General features: G+C 43.1%; 1 protein-coding gene across 8 annotated transcripts in view; it reads left to right on the forward strand.

Annotated features, from left to right (window-relative positions):
* Positions 1-852: 852 nt before the first annotated feature.
* Positions 853-17,887, forward strand: part of LOC100933051 (cyclin-dependent kinase 11B) — a 35,162-nt gene continuing 18,127 nt past the window's right edge. For 2 of the 8 annotated variants that reach the window (XM_031963025.1, XM_031963026.1), the window contains exons 1-5: positions 3,024-3,149; positions 3,223-3,269; positions 4,369-4,484; positions 6,582-6,709; positions 7,591-7,729. In XM_031963025.1, coding sequence (XP_031818885.1) covers positions 3,261-3,269; positions 4,369-4,484; positions 6,582-6,709; positions 7,591-7,729 — 392 coding nt within the window. In that variant the 5' untranslated portion in view covers positions 3,024-3,149; positions 3,223-3,260. Of the gene's footprint in view, positions 1,063-1,418; positions 2,351-3,023; positions 3,150-3,222; positions 3,270-4,368; positions 4,485-6,581; positions 6,710-7,590; positions 7,730-17,887 lie in introns of those variants that run through there. The other 6 variants (XM_031963020.1, XM_031963022.1, XM_031963023.1 and 3 more) reach the window with 6 other exon arrangements.

Here is a 17,887-nt window from a genome sequence, read left to right on the forward strand (position 1 = left end):
CTCAATTACGTCCAAGCAGGCTCATCCCCCTAAGCGCATCTTTTGCCCTAAAATACACTTTCTTTCACGAGGCCCCAGTGGGATTGCTTGCAGGGACAAAACCATCTTCGACAACGCCCCCCACCGACCCGATCAGAAGGCCAGGGCATAACGCCAACCCCCCGGGCTACTTTCCCATATAAGAGCCTCGGGGCCGCGGGAACAGCCCGCCTTGCGGCGGCTTCCCCTTCTTTAATGGAGAGCTCCTTTAGGAAACAGGTCTTTTCTCGGGGGCTAAAACCCCCTCTGGGGACCACTTGGGAGTATTTACCTCCCGATCTGGACTTGATCTGAGACTCCGAGACCCCCCTCAGCCCCGGTCTAGAGCCGCCGTGCGTTGGGGGAGGGGTCGTCTCAACTCCGGGGCCCCCAGGCCCCGAGCCCCTCGGTGGGACGCCGCGCGGGGGCGTTTTCATGCAGGGGACAGGGCGGACGCCGCTGCTTTCGCTTCCCCCCATCTCCTACCCAGGGCCGGGGAGAGGAGCCTCCCAAGCCGCGGCTCGGGCTGGAACACCGGGACGGACGAGGGGGGGGGGGGGGGAAGGGCCGGCACAAAAGGGGGCGGGGCTAGGGAAGCCGGGGCCCCTGGGGGAGGGGGCGCGAAGCCGGAGGCGGCGCGTCTTTGCCTCGGCGGCTCCGGCTCCATCCAGCTGTTCCCGCCGATTCCCGCCAGCTGCTGCCCCTCCAGCTGCAAAGGGGAGGGGGATGTTTTCGTTCCCCGCCCCCTCCCGGGGAGGCTGAGGAAAATAATGCACCAGCCGGAAAGGCTTTTCACGCGCCTCACCCGTGTGCTCGCGCCGCTTAAATGGGAGGAGACGCTGGTGGCGAAAGTGCAGGGGGCGAAACTCGGCTTGGCTCTTGCTGACATCCCAGCTCCTGCCCCCGCCCCCGCTGCCAGCATCGCGCTCCGCCGACGTCACCGGTTCGCGTCGCAGCCGGAAGTGACGCGCTTCTCCCGCGCCTGATGCTGGTTCTCCTCAGTCTCCGGGTCCGGTGGTGGTGGCGGTGGCGGCAGGCGCGGTGGTAAGTGTCTGGGCCCGGGACTGCTGGGGAGAGTCCGGATTTGGGGCCGAGGCCTCCAGGGGGGTCTGCGACTCTGCCTGTCTGCCGTCCTGACCGCGGCTCTGGGAGGGTTCCGGGCGCGGGGCCTGCGGCGGGGCCGAGGCCGGGCCCGCCTCCGGACCTCGGGGGAGACGTTCCCTGCTCTCGGCCCCCGCCCCCCGCGCGGGCTCCGAGCCCTGCGGCTCGAGGCGACCTTAGGAGTCGCCAGCCGCCCGATTTAGAGATAGGCGTTCTTGCGGCTGCCCCTCCCCCACGACCCCACCCCCGCGGTCCATTTCGGGGGGGGGGGGGGGGGGGGCTGGGTTACTTCTTTAACCGCCCCCTCCCCCCGTTACCTTCTCTGAGAAATAGGGGGGTTGTGGGTCCCCAGGGAGAGACAAGCGTGTAAGTGAGAAAGTTTCTAGGAAGTTCCTTCTGGGTCCGAGAGACCTCGGAGGACTGGGTCAGGGGTCCAGCAGGACCGAGAGAAAACCGGCAAGGGCCTTGCCATGGCTAGCTGTGCGATAAGGAAACTGAGGTCACCCCCACAAGTGGCGCAGCCGGGGTTTGAACCTGGAACTCTGCCGAATGCTTCGGGTCCGTGGTGCCCAGCCTTCCGACCGGGTCCGTAAATCAAGATCTTGCTCCCGGAACGCGCTTTAAAGGCGTCGGGGTCCCCGGGGGAGGGCTGCCGAGCGTAGTACGGCTTCGGAGGCGAGGCGGGCGCTTCTCGCGGAAACTTGTCTGAAATCTGGCTCCCGGGAGAGGGGACGGAGCTCAGCCAAACTCCCTGCGTTGCTGCGGCCCCACTGCCGTCTGCTTTCCGGAGATTGGTGGGAGGAGCTGTGATAAGCGCCTTAGCCAAGCCTGAGGATGATAGCTCGTTTCATGGGGCTCGGAGGAGCGGCCCGCTGGCAACACCGGGTGTCGGATAAAGGCATGCTGCGGGCCCTCACCCGGGAGGCACCCGAGGCTTCCGCGGGCCCGCTGCTCCGGGAAGTGGCTGAGGTAGCACCGCACCGCGGGCTCGGAGCCGAGCGTGTTCCCCAGTTCCAAGCCCAGAGGACTGGGCCACCCAGCCGGCCTTGGGAACGTTCTTTACTCTGGCTTATGAAGCAAGTTTGAAGGCAGAAGACCAGGGTGTGGACCCCATCGGCGCTTTCTAGCGCGTAGTAATGACTGGCAGTTATGGAGTGCTTACCTATGGACCAGGCACTAGGCCCATGCTTTGCAACCCTGGTCTCGTTTACTCCTCGGCACGACCTGGGAGGTAGGTGCTGTTAGTGTCCCCGTTTTATAGATGAGGAAATTGAGGCAGCTAATTCCTGAGGCAGGTCTTTTTGCCTGCACCCACTTAGAGCAGCTGGATGACCTTGGGTAAGGCCTTCATTTCCTCATCGGTAAAATGACAGCGTTAGCCCGGTTGTCTCTAAGGCCTCTTTCAGCTGTCAGTCTGTGATCCCGGAAAGCTTCCTGGAGAAGGCGATAGGAATTCAGCAGGTTGGAGGCACAAAGAGTAGCATCTGCACAGACAAGGAGCCGGGAGACCCCAGGACCTGTTCATAGACGGGAGTGAGGGGAAATAAGTGTCTGGAAAACTCTCTCTTTGGGCTCCGTGAAGAGAGGCTGAGAAATAGAAATACTTCCCTCAGACTCTTTGATATTATCTATGGCCCAGCTCTGTGCTGTATCCATAAGGGTCATCCCTGTCTGGATTCACTTTCCCCCTCCTCAAAGAGCTCTTGCTATTCCTGGTCACTAGTGCAAGGGCTCTGTGAGACCTGAGGGGTGTTCAGGGGTGCAGTCTACTATAAAAGCTCTTGCAGCAGAACCTTAGCCTTCATGCTACCCACAAATAGCTGTCTCCCAAGGACGGGAGGCATCTCCAACCACACTGGGTTATGTTTGGCTTCTCCTTCATTCTCAATGTTTTCTTCTTTCAGTGTGTCTTAACTCAAATGGGTGATGAAAAGGATTCTTGGAAAGTGAAAACTTTAGATGAAATTCTTCAGGAAAAGAAGCGAAGGAAGGAACAAGAAGAGAAGGCAGAGATAAAACGCATAAAAAATGTAAGCCACGTTTTTTTAAGTCAGTGGTTTGTAAAAAGGAAGTTTAATGTCTTTGCACTCATTTTTCCATTAGAATCTCGCTTCTTCGGTGAAGTGGTTTTGTACTTCCAAATGTCACAGGTGAGCCATAGTCTCTTTAAAAAAGTTACCAAAACCCCATCTGATTTCTCAGTTTATCTCAAAGATAACAAACTAAAGCTATTTCTAGATCAGGGGTTCTTAACCTCGTGTTCTTGAACATATTTTTTAAATGCTTTTATAATTAATTCAATATTAATTTGTTTTCTTTGTAATCCTATGTATTTTACTTTATGCATTTAAAAATCATTTGATTCTCAAAAAGGGCCCATAGTCTTCACAAGACTACCAGAGGGATACGTGATACAGAAAAAGGTTAAGAACCCTTAGGCTACATGAAGATTGGTTTGGAGAATAAAGTCTTGGGGACCTAACATCATTACTGAATATTTCTAAGTGCCATAGGATTAATGTTTTTAATTCTTTTCATGCTTACACTTACAAATAATTCTATTTATAAAGATTGACAAAATACTGCTTTGAAAAATTAACAACCGTATTAATTTGCAAAATAGTGTGCTCCAAAGAGCTTTTTTAGTAAATTGGCAGTATATTTCAGGTATAATGGCGCTTTCAGTACCGTGCACGCCGGGGAGTTTTATCCATGCTTTAGCTTTTCTTTCTTTTTTTTCCCCCCCCTGAAGCAATTGGGGTTAAGTGACTTGCCCAGGGTCACACAGCTACAAGTGTTAAGTGTCTGAGGTCACATTTGAACTCAGGTCTTCCTGACCTCAGGATTGGTCCTCTATCCACTGCCCCTTTAGCTTTTCTTTCTACATATGTGGGGGTCTAGGAATCTACTTAGTTACTGAGGAAGAAAACTACTACCTCTCTCGTGAAACTTTATGCTCTTCTGTACTTTGCTCACCAACAATCTGTCTCACTGACTCTACCTCTAAAGAAATCTATTGACTTCTTAGGGTTTACACAGCTTTCTTCATTACCAAGACACTAAGAGACATTTTATGCTCCTAATGAAAGAGTTTGATTTTTTGTGTTTTATTGACCTGTTGAAATTTGTATAAAAAAAAAAAAAAAGAAATTGTGTCTGAGGGCATTGGTGAAGCTAACTTGAATGTCATTTTTCAAAAAGTAAAATGTTTGGTTTTTTTTTTTTTTTTCCTTCCTGTTTTCCTTTTAGTCTGATGATCGGGATTCCAAGCGGGATTCCCTTGAAGAGGGGGAGCTGAGAGATCACCGCATGGAGATAACGATCAGGAACTCTCCTTATAGGAGAGAAGATTCTATGGAAGACAGGTAAGAAGGTGTAGAGAAAAGGGCAGCATTTATGGACTGCCTGAAACTGAATGGGAGGCTCATGGAGGAGAGGCCTTGGTCCTACCATATTTTTCTGTCTTATTCAAGCTTCTAATGGTTATTTTGAAAAGCTGTGTCATGGGCATCGATCACTAGTCTGAGTCATGTGGCTGGATCATTTGCTTCATCCTTCTCCTAAATTACTTGCTTCTTCCATACTTGAAGACTTAAAAACAAAAACAACAATTGGCATTTATATGCATGTTGAAGCTTGTAAAGTACTCTTCATGTAAAACTTCCTTTAAGCCATTACCCCTATGGCATAGATGCTACAGGTCTCAGCCTCACAGTATTACAAATAAGAAAACAGAAGGTGGGTGTCAGAGGCAGGCTGTATAATGAATGCAAAATAATATTTAAACAGTAACAGTTCTATTTAAAACCCACAATATCTTACATTTCCATTATATTAGTTCTAATTTCTTTCTTTTTTTTTGCTGGGGCAATTGGGATTAAGTGACTTGCCTAGGATTACGCAGCTAGGAAGTGTTAAGTGTCTGAGGCCCAGATTTGAACTCAGGTTTAACTGACTTCAGGGCTGGTGCTCTATCCACTACACCATCTAGCTGTCCCTGGTCCTAATTTCTTAGAAAAAATGGAAAGAATTGCCTGAGCAAAGCTGCTATTTTGCATATGTAGTATCATAGTGGGCTTGTTTTACTGTCGTATTATTTCCCAGACCAGTTCTCATAGGAACTAATGAGATTAATCTAGCCAACACAGGAAACTTGAGAGCATTGGTCCTAGATTTGAAAGACCTCTTTTCTTGTATTTGCATCTGCATTTATTAATTATCACCTGTGTCATTTCTGGAGAGGTGGACAGTCACTCCTTAGGGGGCCTTGGTTTCAGTTCTGTGAAAGAGATATACTATTCATATTGCTCCCTCACATGGTTCTGTTATAAAGAAAGCACTTTTAAAATCTTAAACTTTGTCCAGTCTCAGATACTTAACACCTGGGCAAGTCACTTAACCCCAATTGCCTTGCAATAAAATAAATAAAAGCTAAAATTTTATGCTTTATTATTCCCTCTTTTTAATTCTTGATGTTATAAATGTTGTGGCATTACTAGCAACCTGAAATAAAGTGGGGTAGTACAGTGCCTCGCATATGGTAGGCACTTGATATCTGTTCATTGATTGTTTTTATTTATTAATTGTTAATAATAATAACTAACATTTAATAACATCTATGTCCCTAGCACTGTGCTAAAGACTTTACATGTATCTCACTCGAACTTCACATAGCACCCTGCCCTGGGAGATATTATTATCTTCATTTTGTAGATGAAGGAACTGAGCTGAGTTCCCTTGCCCAGGGTCAGAGAACCTACTGAGCTGCCTAGATAGAACTGGACTTTTACGGAGCTCGAGGATTTTTAGAGGAGTGACCTAAACCTCAGCTTCTTAAAACTGTAGATCATGACCCCATATGAAGTCTTGTAACTGAGTGTGGGCTTATGAAATGGTGATTTATTAGCCATAAATGTTTGATTTGTTTACCTGTTTTATATTTCTGTAATACCCGGTATCTTTGTAAAAATCTCTCAAGCAAAAAGGGGTCGCGAGTGGAAAAAGTTTAAGAAGCCCTAAGCTAGATTCTAAAAGATGAGAAAAACCAGAGTTTGTCAGTGCAGCATCAAGACTGGAAGCCTTTTCCACTGGTTCTCTGTGGTTTCCCCTGTCCCCTAGATTCATCCTCTCCTTACTTGAGGGGAGAGGAAAGCCTTCTGGAGGCATGTGGAAGAGCTGGGCCTGGAGAAGAGGTATGTTTTGGTGATGTCTCTCAATCTACCAGGCTGCCTTTTCCTTTCATTTTTGACCTGGACCTATCTTCTACAGAAAAACAATTTTGCTGTGATTTCAGTTTCTAGAGCCTGATTATTGACCTTTTCCACCTGCTTAGGAAAGCCATGTCTCTTGATGACTTTTTATATATTTTGTGGCCACATTTGTAATTGAGATGTTAATACTGTAGTGTGTTTTAAGTGCACTGTTGTACATGGGGTAATTGCCGTTTTGCATTGTAATCTTAGAGGAGAAGAAGATGATTCCTTGGCCATCAAACCACCCCAGCAGATGTCACGTAAGGAGAAAGCTCATCATAGAAAGGACGAAAAAAGGAAAGAGAAACGTCGTCATCGCAGTCACTCGGCAGAGGGAGGTACAGAGCTGCTTTTCTTTTGCTTACCAAGTTAATTTGGATTTACTTTATTCTTCATTTCAGACACATCTTTTCATAGAGTTTTCTCCTGTTGTTTTATATTGCTTTGTTCTTAGGAATGATTTGATCTGATAAAATGTATTAGGTTCAGAGTATAGAACTCCCACCCCTATCTAAGCTGTCTAATGATAAGGCACTTAGAGGCAGGCTGTGTACTTTAATAATAATAATTATTAAGTCACTTTAATAATAATAATTTACATTCCATTATGTTGTCACTTGTCATTGAAAAAGGTGATCTGTCACATGAATGGCTCAGAGACCAGAATGGATGTATGTCCTGCTTCCCCTTGTCCGGCTGGCCCTTTTCTGGGCTCCTCTCAGGCAGCTGTTTCCTCCCATCCATTCTTGTTGCCAGCCATTTGTCTTCCATTTATAGAATACTTTGCAATTTACAAAGTGTTTCCATTATTATATCACATTTCATTATCTTAATTAATCCTTGAAACAGGTAGCTGGGGCAGGAATTATTTCTTTTTTTCCTGACAAGGAAACCAAAGGGATTGAAGCAGTTGTGACTTGCCCAGAGTCACAGCAAGTGATATAGCTAGAGGGAGGACCTGGGCCCCGGCTCAGGGGCAAGGGGAACGGCAGGCATCAAAGAATACTTAGTGTGGACCACTTTTGAGATGGATTTACTAACTGAAATTTTGGTTAGAAATCTGAGTAAAGGTCCCAATCACAAAAGAAGAATCGTGACTCCTGTCAAAGGGAGTTCCTTTCTCATATGCTTTACATGTGTCTCTAACTGATATTTTAAATTAAATTCCTGGAACTTAAGAATATTCCTATGAGTGTGACAGGATGTTTCCCCTCATTAGGGAAGCATGCCAGGGTGAAAGAGAAGGAACGAGAACATGAGCGGCGGAAAAGGCATCGGGAGGAGCAGGATAAAGCGCGGCGGGAATGGGAAAGGCAGAAAAGGAGGGAGATGGCTCGGGAACATTCCAGGAGGGAGAGGTGAGAGCGTTTAGTTAGTTAACCAACCCTTCAAGCACTTAGCACAGTGCCTGGCACACAGTAAGTGCTATATCAATGCTAGTTGCTATCATCATCAGCTTTGTTGTTGTTAATATTACCATGACATATAAAACGCAGAACACAGTACTGAGCACTGTGCTAAGGAGTACAAAAATAGTAGCAAGGCTCCTTACAGTTAAGGAATGAAAAAACATAATAATTTAAAAAGCAACATATCTGTAAGGACAAAGGAGTATAATTTGGGCTCGTCCATAAGTGCTAAGTGAAAGGAGATTAGAAATCAATGTGGGATAACATTAAACAGTGAATACTTCCTAGGGAAATAGAGAAAACGAAGGAGAAAAGAATAGTCTAGAGTGGTATTGTGAGTGAAGCCACAGAGAAGGAGCTGGCCGAGAGTACTGGGAGGTGAGGGACAGTACCTGGTGGCTGCTGGCTGATGGGCATCCTTCAGCGCCAGCTTAAAAGAGGAATCCAAGTCCTCGGTCAGGCTAGATTAGAGAGGGAGGAGCTGGGGGGAGAAGGGGAAAGCGAGGGAGGGCTGCTGAAACAGCATGGGTGATGGCACTAGGAGCCCTGTAACAACCCTGAGGGCATGAGGTAGGTGCCTTCATCCTTCTCCCCAGAGTTCCTCGCTAGAGGGCTATAGAGGGGAGAGGAGAGGCGGAAATGATCCAAATTTAGGAAAACAGCACAGTGATGAGGAGAACTAATAGCAACCCTGAGCTGGGCACAAAGAAGAGACCTTGTCTCCCCTCATGGAGTTCATGTTAAAAGGGACATGCAATACATAAACTAATCAATACAGGACAAGAGGATAGTCAGCCAGGTGGTGCAGTGGTTAGAGTAATGGGTTTGAACCCCAGAAGACTCCAGTTTGAATCCTGCCTCAAACACCTAGGTGACCCCTGGGAAAGTTGGTTGGCTCTCTCAGCTTCAGTATCTATGCTCATTGGGTTTCATAAGTGCTAAGTGATTGCTCTTTAAAGTTATACTAGGGAAAAAGTGATAACTTTCTGGGAAGGGAGTAGACAAACTGGCATCAAGGAAGGCTTCATGGGAGAAGTGCCATCAGAGTTGGGTGGAAGAGGGACTCAGAACTCTGGTTCCAAAAGTGTGACCAGATCATGCTGGGGGAAAGCAAGGCTAATCTGTGTGGCCAGAGCAGAGAGTTTGTGGAAGCCTGGCCACGAAGGTGGTGCTGGGTTGGGGAGTCCTGAGCCAAGGAGCTTAAACGGTTTGGGAAGCAGTGAAGGCTTAAAAAAGAGGGTTACCCTTCGGTCCTTGTATCAGGAAGATGATTTGGCTCTTGGTGAGGGATGAGAAGGGAGGAGGGAGCAGTGCACAAGCAGGGGTGGAGCAGTGGGGACAGAGACAAGGACTGTACCCAGACAGGTCATTTCCTGGGGGGAGCTCCTTGCAAGATGTTCCGTAGGGGATGAAGTCAGGAATGGGGATCGTAGAACAGTTTTTGTGAGTAGTCACATGGAAAGAAAATGAGAAACTGGCAGGGAATGAGAAACGAGGCAGAGAATGGTCATTGGAATATACCACGCATTGTGGGAAGGTTTCATTTCATGAAGAGAAAAGGAAGAGTGATGGGATGTGAGAGGCTGGAGCTGGCTGAAAGGAAAGGGAAATGTGAGGATTTCGGAGAAAGGGACACCACAGATTGTCAGCAATCTCCCCCTCCCCAGATCAAGAGTCTGTGCTTTGTGAGGTAGTATTTCCATTGTTGGACTTAGATTGGCCCGTTTGAAGCTTCCAATAGATGCTCTCGGTTCTTCCCTGGAGGGTCAAGCAAGATACATTAGCCTTGCTGGGTCTGGAATTCGGACAGACAGTACTTCCCCTGATTTGATCACATTCAAATTCATATCCAGTGAGTTGGAACCAGTGACCATACTTTACATTTAGATCCATTGATCTTCAGGGGATTCATGATTCATCAATAAGCCCCTGAGTGTATGGATGGCTGCCGAGGCCACTCCTGTGCCCACTCGGGTCTTCTTGAGATCAGCATCTCTATTTCCTTTGGCCAGTGTCTGAGGCAGCACTTGGGGGTCTTTGCCAGTATTTTCCTAACCTAAGTGCACCTTGCTAAACTCGGAATTTAGATGGGGTCAGACCAGAGCAGAAGAGAGGGAGAGTGCCCCCCTGAGCTGACCCAGACGACCGGCATGGCTAGCGAAGGGGAGTTGTCACCTGATCCTCTACCTGGCCTTAATCCAAACCACTGATCAAAATGTTACCCATTGGGGGGGTTCTGCATAAATTAGTGGGGCACGCCACTGAAGATGTCTTCTCTTAGTCCTTTAACATCAAGGACTTTTCAATTCCATCCATTCAGCCAGTTCCCGCTCCATCTACTACTACCATTGTCTAGCTCAACTTTTTCTTTCTTCCTCCTCCTTTTTGATGTTTGGAAATTTTTACAGTTTATTTATACCCTGATGAAAAATCCATATTCTCATCACAGATAAACATCCTTCATAATGTCTTTTATTCCACCTTTTTGCCAGCACCTTTTGCCTTTCTTTCTTCATCTTCTTCTTATGTTTCTTTCAGTTTTCCAGATTTCTTTTTCTTCCCATACAGACCATGCCTTACAAGTCTGTGCTCTGGTTCATTTGTCTGTGCATAGTCAAGGAATCATAAATTGTGCCAGAGCCTGTTGTTTTGTCACCACCAAAATGGGTTGTGAAACCGAAGGCAAAAATGATGTCTGGAGTTGTCTCGTGCTTCCCAGTTTTTGTCAAGATTTCATTTTAACTGCTGAGACCTTTCCAGGCCATCTGTAACCATCTGTTTATGTGGAAGAAGTCAGGAAACTCCTGCCTGGTTCTGATGGTCACAGTGTTGTTCCTGGTTCCTGTTCCTGTTATTCTTGTGTGTGTGTTTTTTTTTTTTGTTTTTTTTTTTAACACATATACTCCTTGAGCAGCAGTAGGAGAAGCCACACCAATTTTTTGCTAAGAACTGCACAGGCTACTTCAAACTCTTAGCTAAAACCTAGGAAATCTATTAGGTCAGACATAAGGGGACTCAGGAACTCTGAGCAGCAGGAGGGCTAAAGCCTATCGGGGTTCCTCTGTAAGTCCAGTAACACTGTAGAGAGTTGTTGGGTACCCTAAACGGACAAAGGAAGAGAGAGCAAAGCTGCCTTGGTCAGCAGTGCAGCCATGACAAGAATGGCAATTGCGCTTCTAACCTGGATTGAGACAGGGAGACCTAGTTTCCAAAAAAACTCAACATTCTCCCCCTACCACAAAAATATATTTGTAGCTTTCCTCTGATTTTACCCCTTCAGTAATGTTAACAGACAAAGAAAGTAACTTGCTGACAGCCTTCTCCTTTTCTAGATGTTCACAAACTGTTGAAATCGAGCTCATAAGCCCATCTTTTATTTGCAGATTCTGTTCCCTTTTTTGAAAACTGGCTAGGACATTGACTTTCAGTACTGACCTCAGCCTTCATATCTGCTCATTCTTTGAATTTTTGGGAAGGTGGATCATCCAGTCATAGGACTTTATTATTGTTCTCTCCTTTCTGATGCAACTGTCCTCCTCCTTGGCAGAGAAAGCAGAATTCCAATACAGTGCAGTCCTTCCCTCTCTCTGGAAGCGATCATTGTTTCAGTCACCTTGAATAATGGTTCTATCTCTCTTGGAGCAGCCTGTTTTTCAGTCCAACCAAGAAATCCTTTCTGTTGTCATTAGTACTTCTCATCAGCCTCAGTCCTGAGTGTTAGTACTTAAATGATGGTATTCTGACCAGAAAGCTGTGCAGTAGCTAGCTGCCTTTGTCTCTATTTTCTCTACATATTTACAGATTTTAATCTGATTGGAGATTCTCAGTTCTTCTACTTATGTCTTCAGAAGACTCTTCTTTTTCCCTTTTCAGCAAAATTGTTCCTTTTTGTGACTTTTAAAAAACTGGTTTTATTAATGCCTTTTGTCTTGACATTAATCACTGCCCACCTCTCTCAACTCTGCCTTGAAATAGTCCTTTGAGACAAAAATAAGCAAAGAGATGGAATATCAAGACTGTCATAACAGTGTGCCCAATATCCTTTCCTTGTAGTCACTTGGCCTTTTGCTCTTAACACAGGACAGAGGACCACTTTCTTACTTCTTCAGGGCCTGTTGCTCAGATTTCAACTTCTTTTCAGGTTTTGTCCAATTACATTGTTGTAATTGTTATATTATAATTGTTATTATCTGCTACTTATTTTGCTTTGCATCAATTGTGTAAATCCTTTCACAATTCTATGCATTCTTCATAATTTGTCTTTTTTTTTTCTGCACAACCTGTTTTTTACACATATACTCATTTTTCAGCCATTCCCCATTCAGTGATCATCTATTTTGTTTCCAGTTCTTTGATACCACAAGTGATGCCATTGATTTATTGGGCCTTTGTTTCTGTCTGAGTCCTTTGGGGTACATGCCAAGCAATCTGATTGCTGTTGAGTCGAAGTTTTTGAACAGTTATTAATTTTTCTTGTGGAATTTATCTTTGCCAATTTGCATGCTACAAGGTGAAAATTCGGGGTCATTTTAATTTCCATTTTTCTTACTGTTTGTGGTTTCAAGAATGTCATCTTGTCATTTATAGCTTGTGCTTTTGAAAAATGTGCATGTTATTTGGCCTGTTTTCCTTTGGCTATTACAAAATTGGTACTGTTCACTGATGCTGAGTGAAATGAGCAGGACCAGGGGATCATTATATATTTCAACAACAATACTATATGATGATGATGGACCTGGCCATCTTCAACAATGAGATGAACCAAATCAGTTCTAATGGAGCAGTAATGAACTGAACCAGCTACACCCAGAGAAAGAATTCTGGGAGATGAGTAAGAACCATTACATTGAATTCCCAATCCCTCTATTTTTGCCTGCCTTCATTTTTTGATTTCCTTCACAGGCTAATTGTACAGTATTTCAGAGTCTGATTCTTTTTGTATAGCAAAATAACGGTTTGGACATGTATACTTTTGCATTTAATTTATACTTTAATATATTTAACATGTATCGTGGAGGGGGTGGGGGAAAGGAGGGGGGAAATTGGAAAAAAAGGTTGGCAATTGTCAATGCTGTAAAATTACCATGCATATAACTTGTAAATAAAAAGCTATTAAAAATTAAAAAAAAAAAAAAAGATAGTTTTAGCTCAGGACAGAGAAGTCAGTGGTCACTTTATGTGTTGTTACCTAAATCCTTGCTTCTTAAACTGTGGTTTGTGACCCCCAATATCGGGTCTTATAACTGAATGTGAGTCATGAAATTGTGATTTATTATCAGTAAAATGTTTGATTTGTATATCTAGTTTGTATACCTATATTACGGATAAGAGGTCATGAGTGACAAAAGTTTAAGAAGCCCTAATCTAAATAAAGATAATAATAATAAATACAATTTTTCTGAACAGTAAAAAAAAAAAAAAAAAAGTACTGTTCACTATATATTTTATTTATATACATTTGTGTATACACACAAAGAATTGGGACTGTTCACTATGGTTTTTATATATATATATTTAGTTGGGAGTGTTCACTACTTTTTACACACACACACACACACACACGCACGCACAGACATCCTTTATTGTTGAAATCTGACGGCAACACTTTTCCACTCTGTCATTTCTCTTCAGATTGTCCCTTTCTGATTATACACATGCAAAAGCATTTTAATTTTCTGTGGTCAGAATTGTCTGTTCATATTTTTATTATATCTTGTTATTAGCTATAATTGTGAAAAGTACTTGGTGTCAGTCTTTTCGTAATTTTTAATGATATGATCCTTTATTTTTGGGTTGTGTATAAGATATTGATCTGAACATAATTTGTAACTAATTACTTTATGGATTTCTTATCAGAAAGAAAGTTCTTTCCCTAGTAATTTATGGCCTTGGATGTATCAGGCACTGAACTTTTGTTTCAATTTGTTTCTTGCTCCTCTTTGAACTGTGTTTCTACTTTTCTGTGTTTTATTTAGCCAGTGCCTAATAATTTTGAGAATGGTTAGAATTGTGATATATCCTCTTCATTTGTGCCTTTTTTCATTTTTTTCCCTTGAGAGTTTAGATTTTTTTGTACTTCTATGTGAATTTTATCATTTGAATCTCAGCAATTTAATATAACACTAACTCAGTAGATTAATTTAGTCTTTTATTACCATTTTTATTCTATTGGCATTGTCCAGCAAAGAGTGAACGTGTCTCTGGTTATTTGTCTTTATTTCTATAAAATGTTTTGTAGTTGTATTAATATAAAATTTAATGGTTGATTGGTTAACTACCATGTAGTTGATGGATTTTAGCAGTTACTTTTGATGCATTTTTTTTCTCTTATGGTTGCCTCTTAGTTTTTGTTAGAAAATTATTAATTTTTAAATATACTATCCTACATTGTTATAGCTGTCATTTCAGTCAATTTCTTGGCTGGTTTTGAGGAGTTTTTTCTATTATATCATTTTCAAATAGTGATCATTTTATCTCCTTTTTAATTGATGTTTATGGCTTTGATTTTTTTTTTTTTTATAACAAACATTTCCAGAACTTTGTCAGATAAAGGGGGGATGTCTTTCTTTGAATAGCTTCGGAATTTCAATCTTGAGCATTTTCATCCCTCTTAGCTGACTTCCCCTGGACAATTTTAGTCTGTGATTTCCTTTGCTCTGAATCCTTTGAAATATATAAATTGCCTTTCTCCCCCTCCAATCTAGGATTCAGGTTGGACTATGATTGGCTTTCCACTCCCCCAACGTAAATTTTATGGATGGAGCCCACTATACGCTAGCCTTTCCACTCCCAACAACCAGATGTTCTTTGTTGATGAGAATCAGATCCAGAATAGAATTTTTTCCCTTATTGGGCATGCATCTCGTTTGAACAATCTTGGAGATAAATTAAGAAATTATAACTGCTCTGCTTTTGCCAGCATTCCAGCAGATATTTGGGTCATTGAAGCCCTCCATCTCTAGTATCATGCCTTTATGCTAGGCTTATCATGTTATTCACATTCCTTCTCTTATTCCCCTTTTTTGTCCTAGTGGTCTACAATCTACTACAGTCACTGACGAAATTGTTTTTGTCTCTTCCTCTGATGAAATACTCTTTGCCCTCCTTTTCTTCATATTTGAATTTCTTTGTATGAATATACTTTTTTATTGTATAGTTCTCCTCCCTACCTCCCCTGCCTTGCCTTAGATCTCTACCTGGCAGGGCATTTGCGTGTCTAAAACCATGCATCAGTCTTTGGGACTTTACCCCTCCCACAAACTCTCAGTGATATCTGGGGGTCAGTTTGACCTCCTTATAGTCACTGAGAACCTAGTCTGTCCTGATCTTTGTGGGTTTGTGTATGAATGTTTTAGGTGGTGGATTTTCTTATTGGTACCTGCCTTGGATTTTATCAGGTGGGACTTTCTGAGTACTGCCTCCTCTTTTTTCTTATAGTAGCTTTTTTAGTCATATCCTTGTTCAGGGCCTCTTAAATTTTTTCCATTCACAACCCCTGTTCACCCCAGAAAATTTTTATATGACCCCAGATATATAAAATAGATATACAAATCAAACATTTACTACTAATAATAAATCGTAATTTTTCAGCCCCTACATTCGGTTACAAGACTTCCAAATAGAGTCACAAACAATAGTTTAAGAAATTGGCCTCTAGTACATATTTGGGATCTAATTTGGTGGGGAAACACCAACAATTTCTTCTGCCCTTTTTTTTTTTTTTTTTTTTTTTTTTTTTTTGATCCGTTTTACTTGAGATTTTTGTTTGAATTTTCAGATCAACAAGTAGTACATTTTTGCCAGCCAGGCCTTGGTAGATGTGAGAATTCTCCCAGCCTAAGAACCTGGCATTCTTATATTTTAAGCTCACTATGGTTTAGAAATCCAAGCTCCATCCACAGACACCATCTTCTTAGTCAGCTATTTATTTCCCTGTTGTTTACCTCTCTGACATCCTTGACTTAAGTGGTCACTAGTGACAAAAACATACTTGTGCCCTATTGTCTTGAGTTACTTGCTCAGGACATTTGTAATCTTGGGGGTATTTAAAGTCTTTTGCGCAGGTTTCTTTGGGACTGCCCATGGCAAGGAGCAGAAATGGGTGGTCCTCACAACATAGCTTTTCCACTCTTTCTGTTGTTGTTTTTCTTTTGCATTTTTGTTTTTCTTCCCAGGTTATTTGTACCATTTTAAATCTGATTTTTGTTGGGCAACAAGAGAACTGTATAAATATGTACACATATGTTGTGTTTGAGATATGTTTTAACATGTTTAACATATATTGGACTACCTGTCCATCTAGGGGAGGGGGTGGAGGGAAGAAAGAAAAAAGTTGGAACAGAAGTGTTTGCAAGGGTCAATGTTGAAAAATTACCCATGCATATGTTCCATCAATAAAAAGCTATAATAATAAAAAAGGGGGGGGGCAGGGGGAAGGAATGGGTGGTCCTTTGGGCCAGTATTGGTACTTCTCAGGCACATCTTCATTAAAGACCAGGAGACTTCATGCCCCAGGAAGACCTTGAAGGCACTCTCATTCTTGATTCCCTAGATCTCTGGAGCCAGGGAGTTTCCACCCTTGCTGCTCCCCCTGCTCTTCTGCATTCGGTGTCTGGATCATCCCTCACCCTTTTGGACTCTGTATACCTTACTCTTATTATAATAACTTTTTATTGACAGAACCCATGCCAGGATAATTTTTTACAACATTATCCCTTGCACTCACTTCTGTTCTTGATTTTTCCCTCTTCTCCACCCCTCCCCTAAGCAAGCAGTCCTATGTATGTTGAATATGTCATGGTATATCCTAGATACAATATATGTGTGCAGAACCAAACAGTTCTCTTGTTGCACAGAAAGAATTGGATTCAGAAGGTAAAAATAACCTGGGAAGAAAAACAAAAATGCAAAGTTTACATTTATTTCCCAGTGTTCTTTCTTTGGGTATAGCTGCTTCTGTCCATCATTGATCAATTGAAACTGAATTAGGTCTCTTTGTCAAAGAAATCCACTTCCATCAGAATACATCTTCATAGAGTATCATTGTTGAATATACCTTACTCTTTACATAAGACTTATTGGTTGTATGTTGTTCTCTGCCTTCCTGTGCCCTGACACATTTTTGCTTTTACCCACTCAAGGGGCAGCCTCTGGATTTCCACTTCTGTGTTGCTAACAGTGGGATAGCTGGTCAGTGAATGTGGACAGCTTAGTCACTTTTTAAACATAATTCCAATTTGCTTTCCAGCATGGTTGAAATCATAGCTCTGCAAACAACAAATTTGTTTGGCCATCTTCCCACATTCCCTCCGACTCTTGTCTGCTTCCATCTTTTTTGAACATTGCCATTTGCTACATATGAGATGAAACTTCAGTCATGTCGATTTACATTTCTTTCAGTGATTTGGAGCAGTCCGTTTATAGTTCTTTTGAGGTCATTTTATTCCCATCCCATGACCAGTTGGGGAATGGCTCTTCGTTTTACATAGAAGCGATTCTTCCTTTCTGTAAATTAGACCCTGATCAGGGTGTCCTGCTCCAATTATTGAAGCCTCTAAGGGTCTGCATTGCTGTGGGACAGTCTGCTTACAGAGGCAAGAATTGTTTGTGTTCATAGCTCTAGATTTTGGATCACAGGTTCCTTGTGCAAACGTGGTTTCCCTTCTTATCCTTGTTGCATTGATTTTGTTCTTTCAAAAGCTTTTTGTTTCATGATTGTAACTATTATCTTTTGTGATCTCCCATTTGGTTAAGAATTCTCCTAGTCAGCGATGTGGTAGCCACCTGACTTGATCCTCATAGTTTTTTAAATGATGAGGTCTTGTATATTTAAGTTGGTCTCCATTTTGAGCTACTTTTGGCATATGGGATAGGATGCTGGTATGAACCCAATCATCAGACTACCTCCCAGCCTTCGCACTGTTTTTCTTGCAATAGAGTATTCTTCCCAAGACAAAACCATCCCCAGTTCCTGATCTCATTTCATTTGCCCGTCATGGTATTACATACTCTTTGATGTCATGGCCCTCTTCAAGAACAAAAGACCAACAACTTCCTCACGAGCTGGTCTCCTCAGGTTTCATGGGGTCCTTCTGGGCTTCCATCACC

This window comes from Sarcophilus harrisii, chromosome 3 (genome assembly GCF_902635505.1).
Source record: "Sarcophilus harrisii chromosome 3, mSarHar1.11, whole genome shotgun sequence".
Lineage (NCBI taxonomy): Eukaryota > Metazoa > Chordata > Mammalia > Dasyuromorphia > Dasyuridae > Sarcophilus > Sarcophilus harrisii.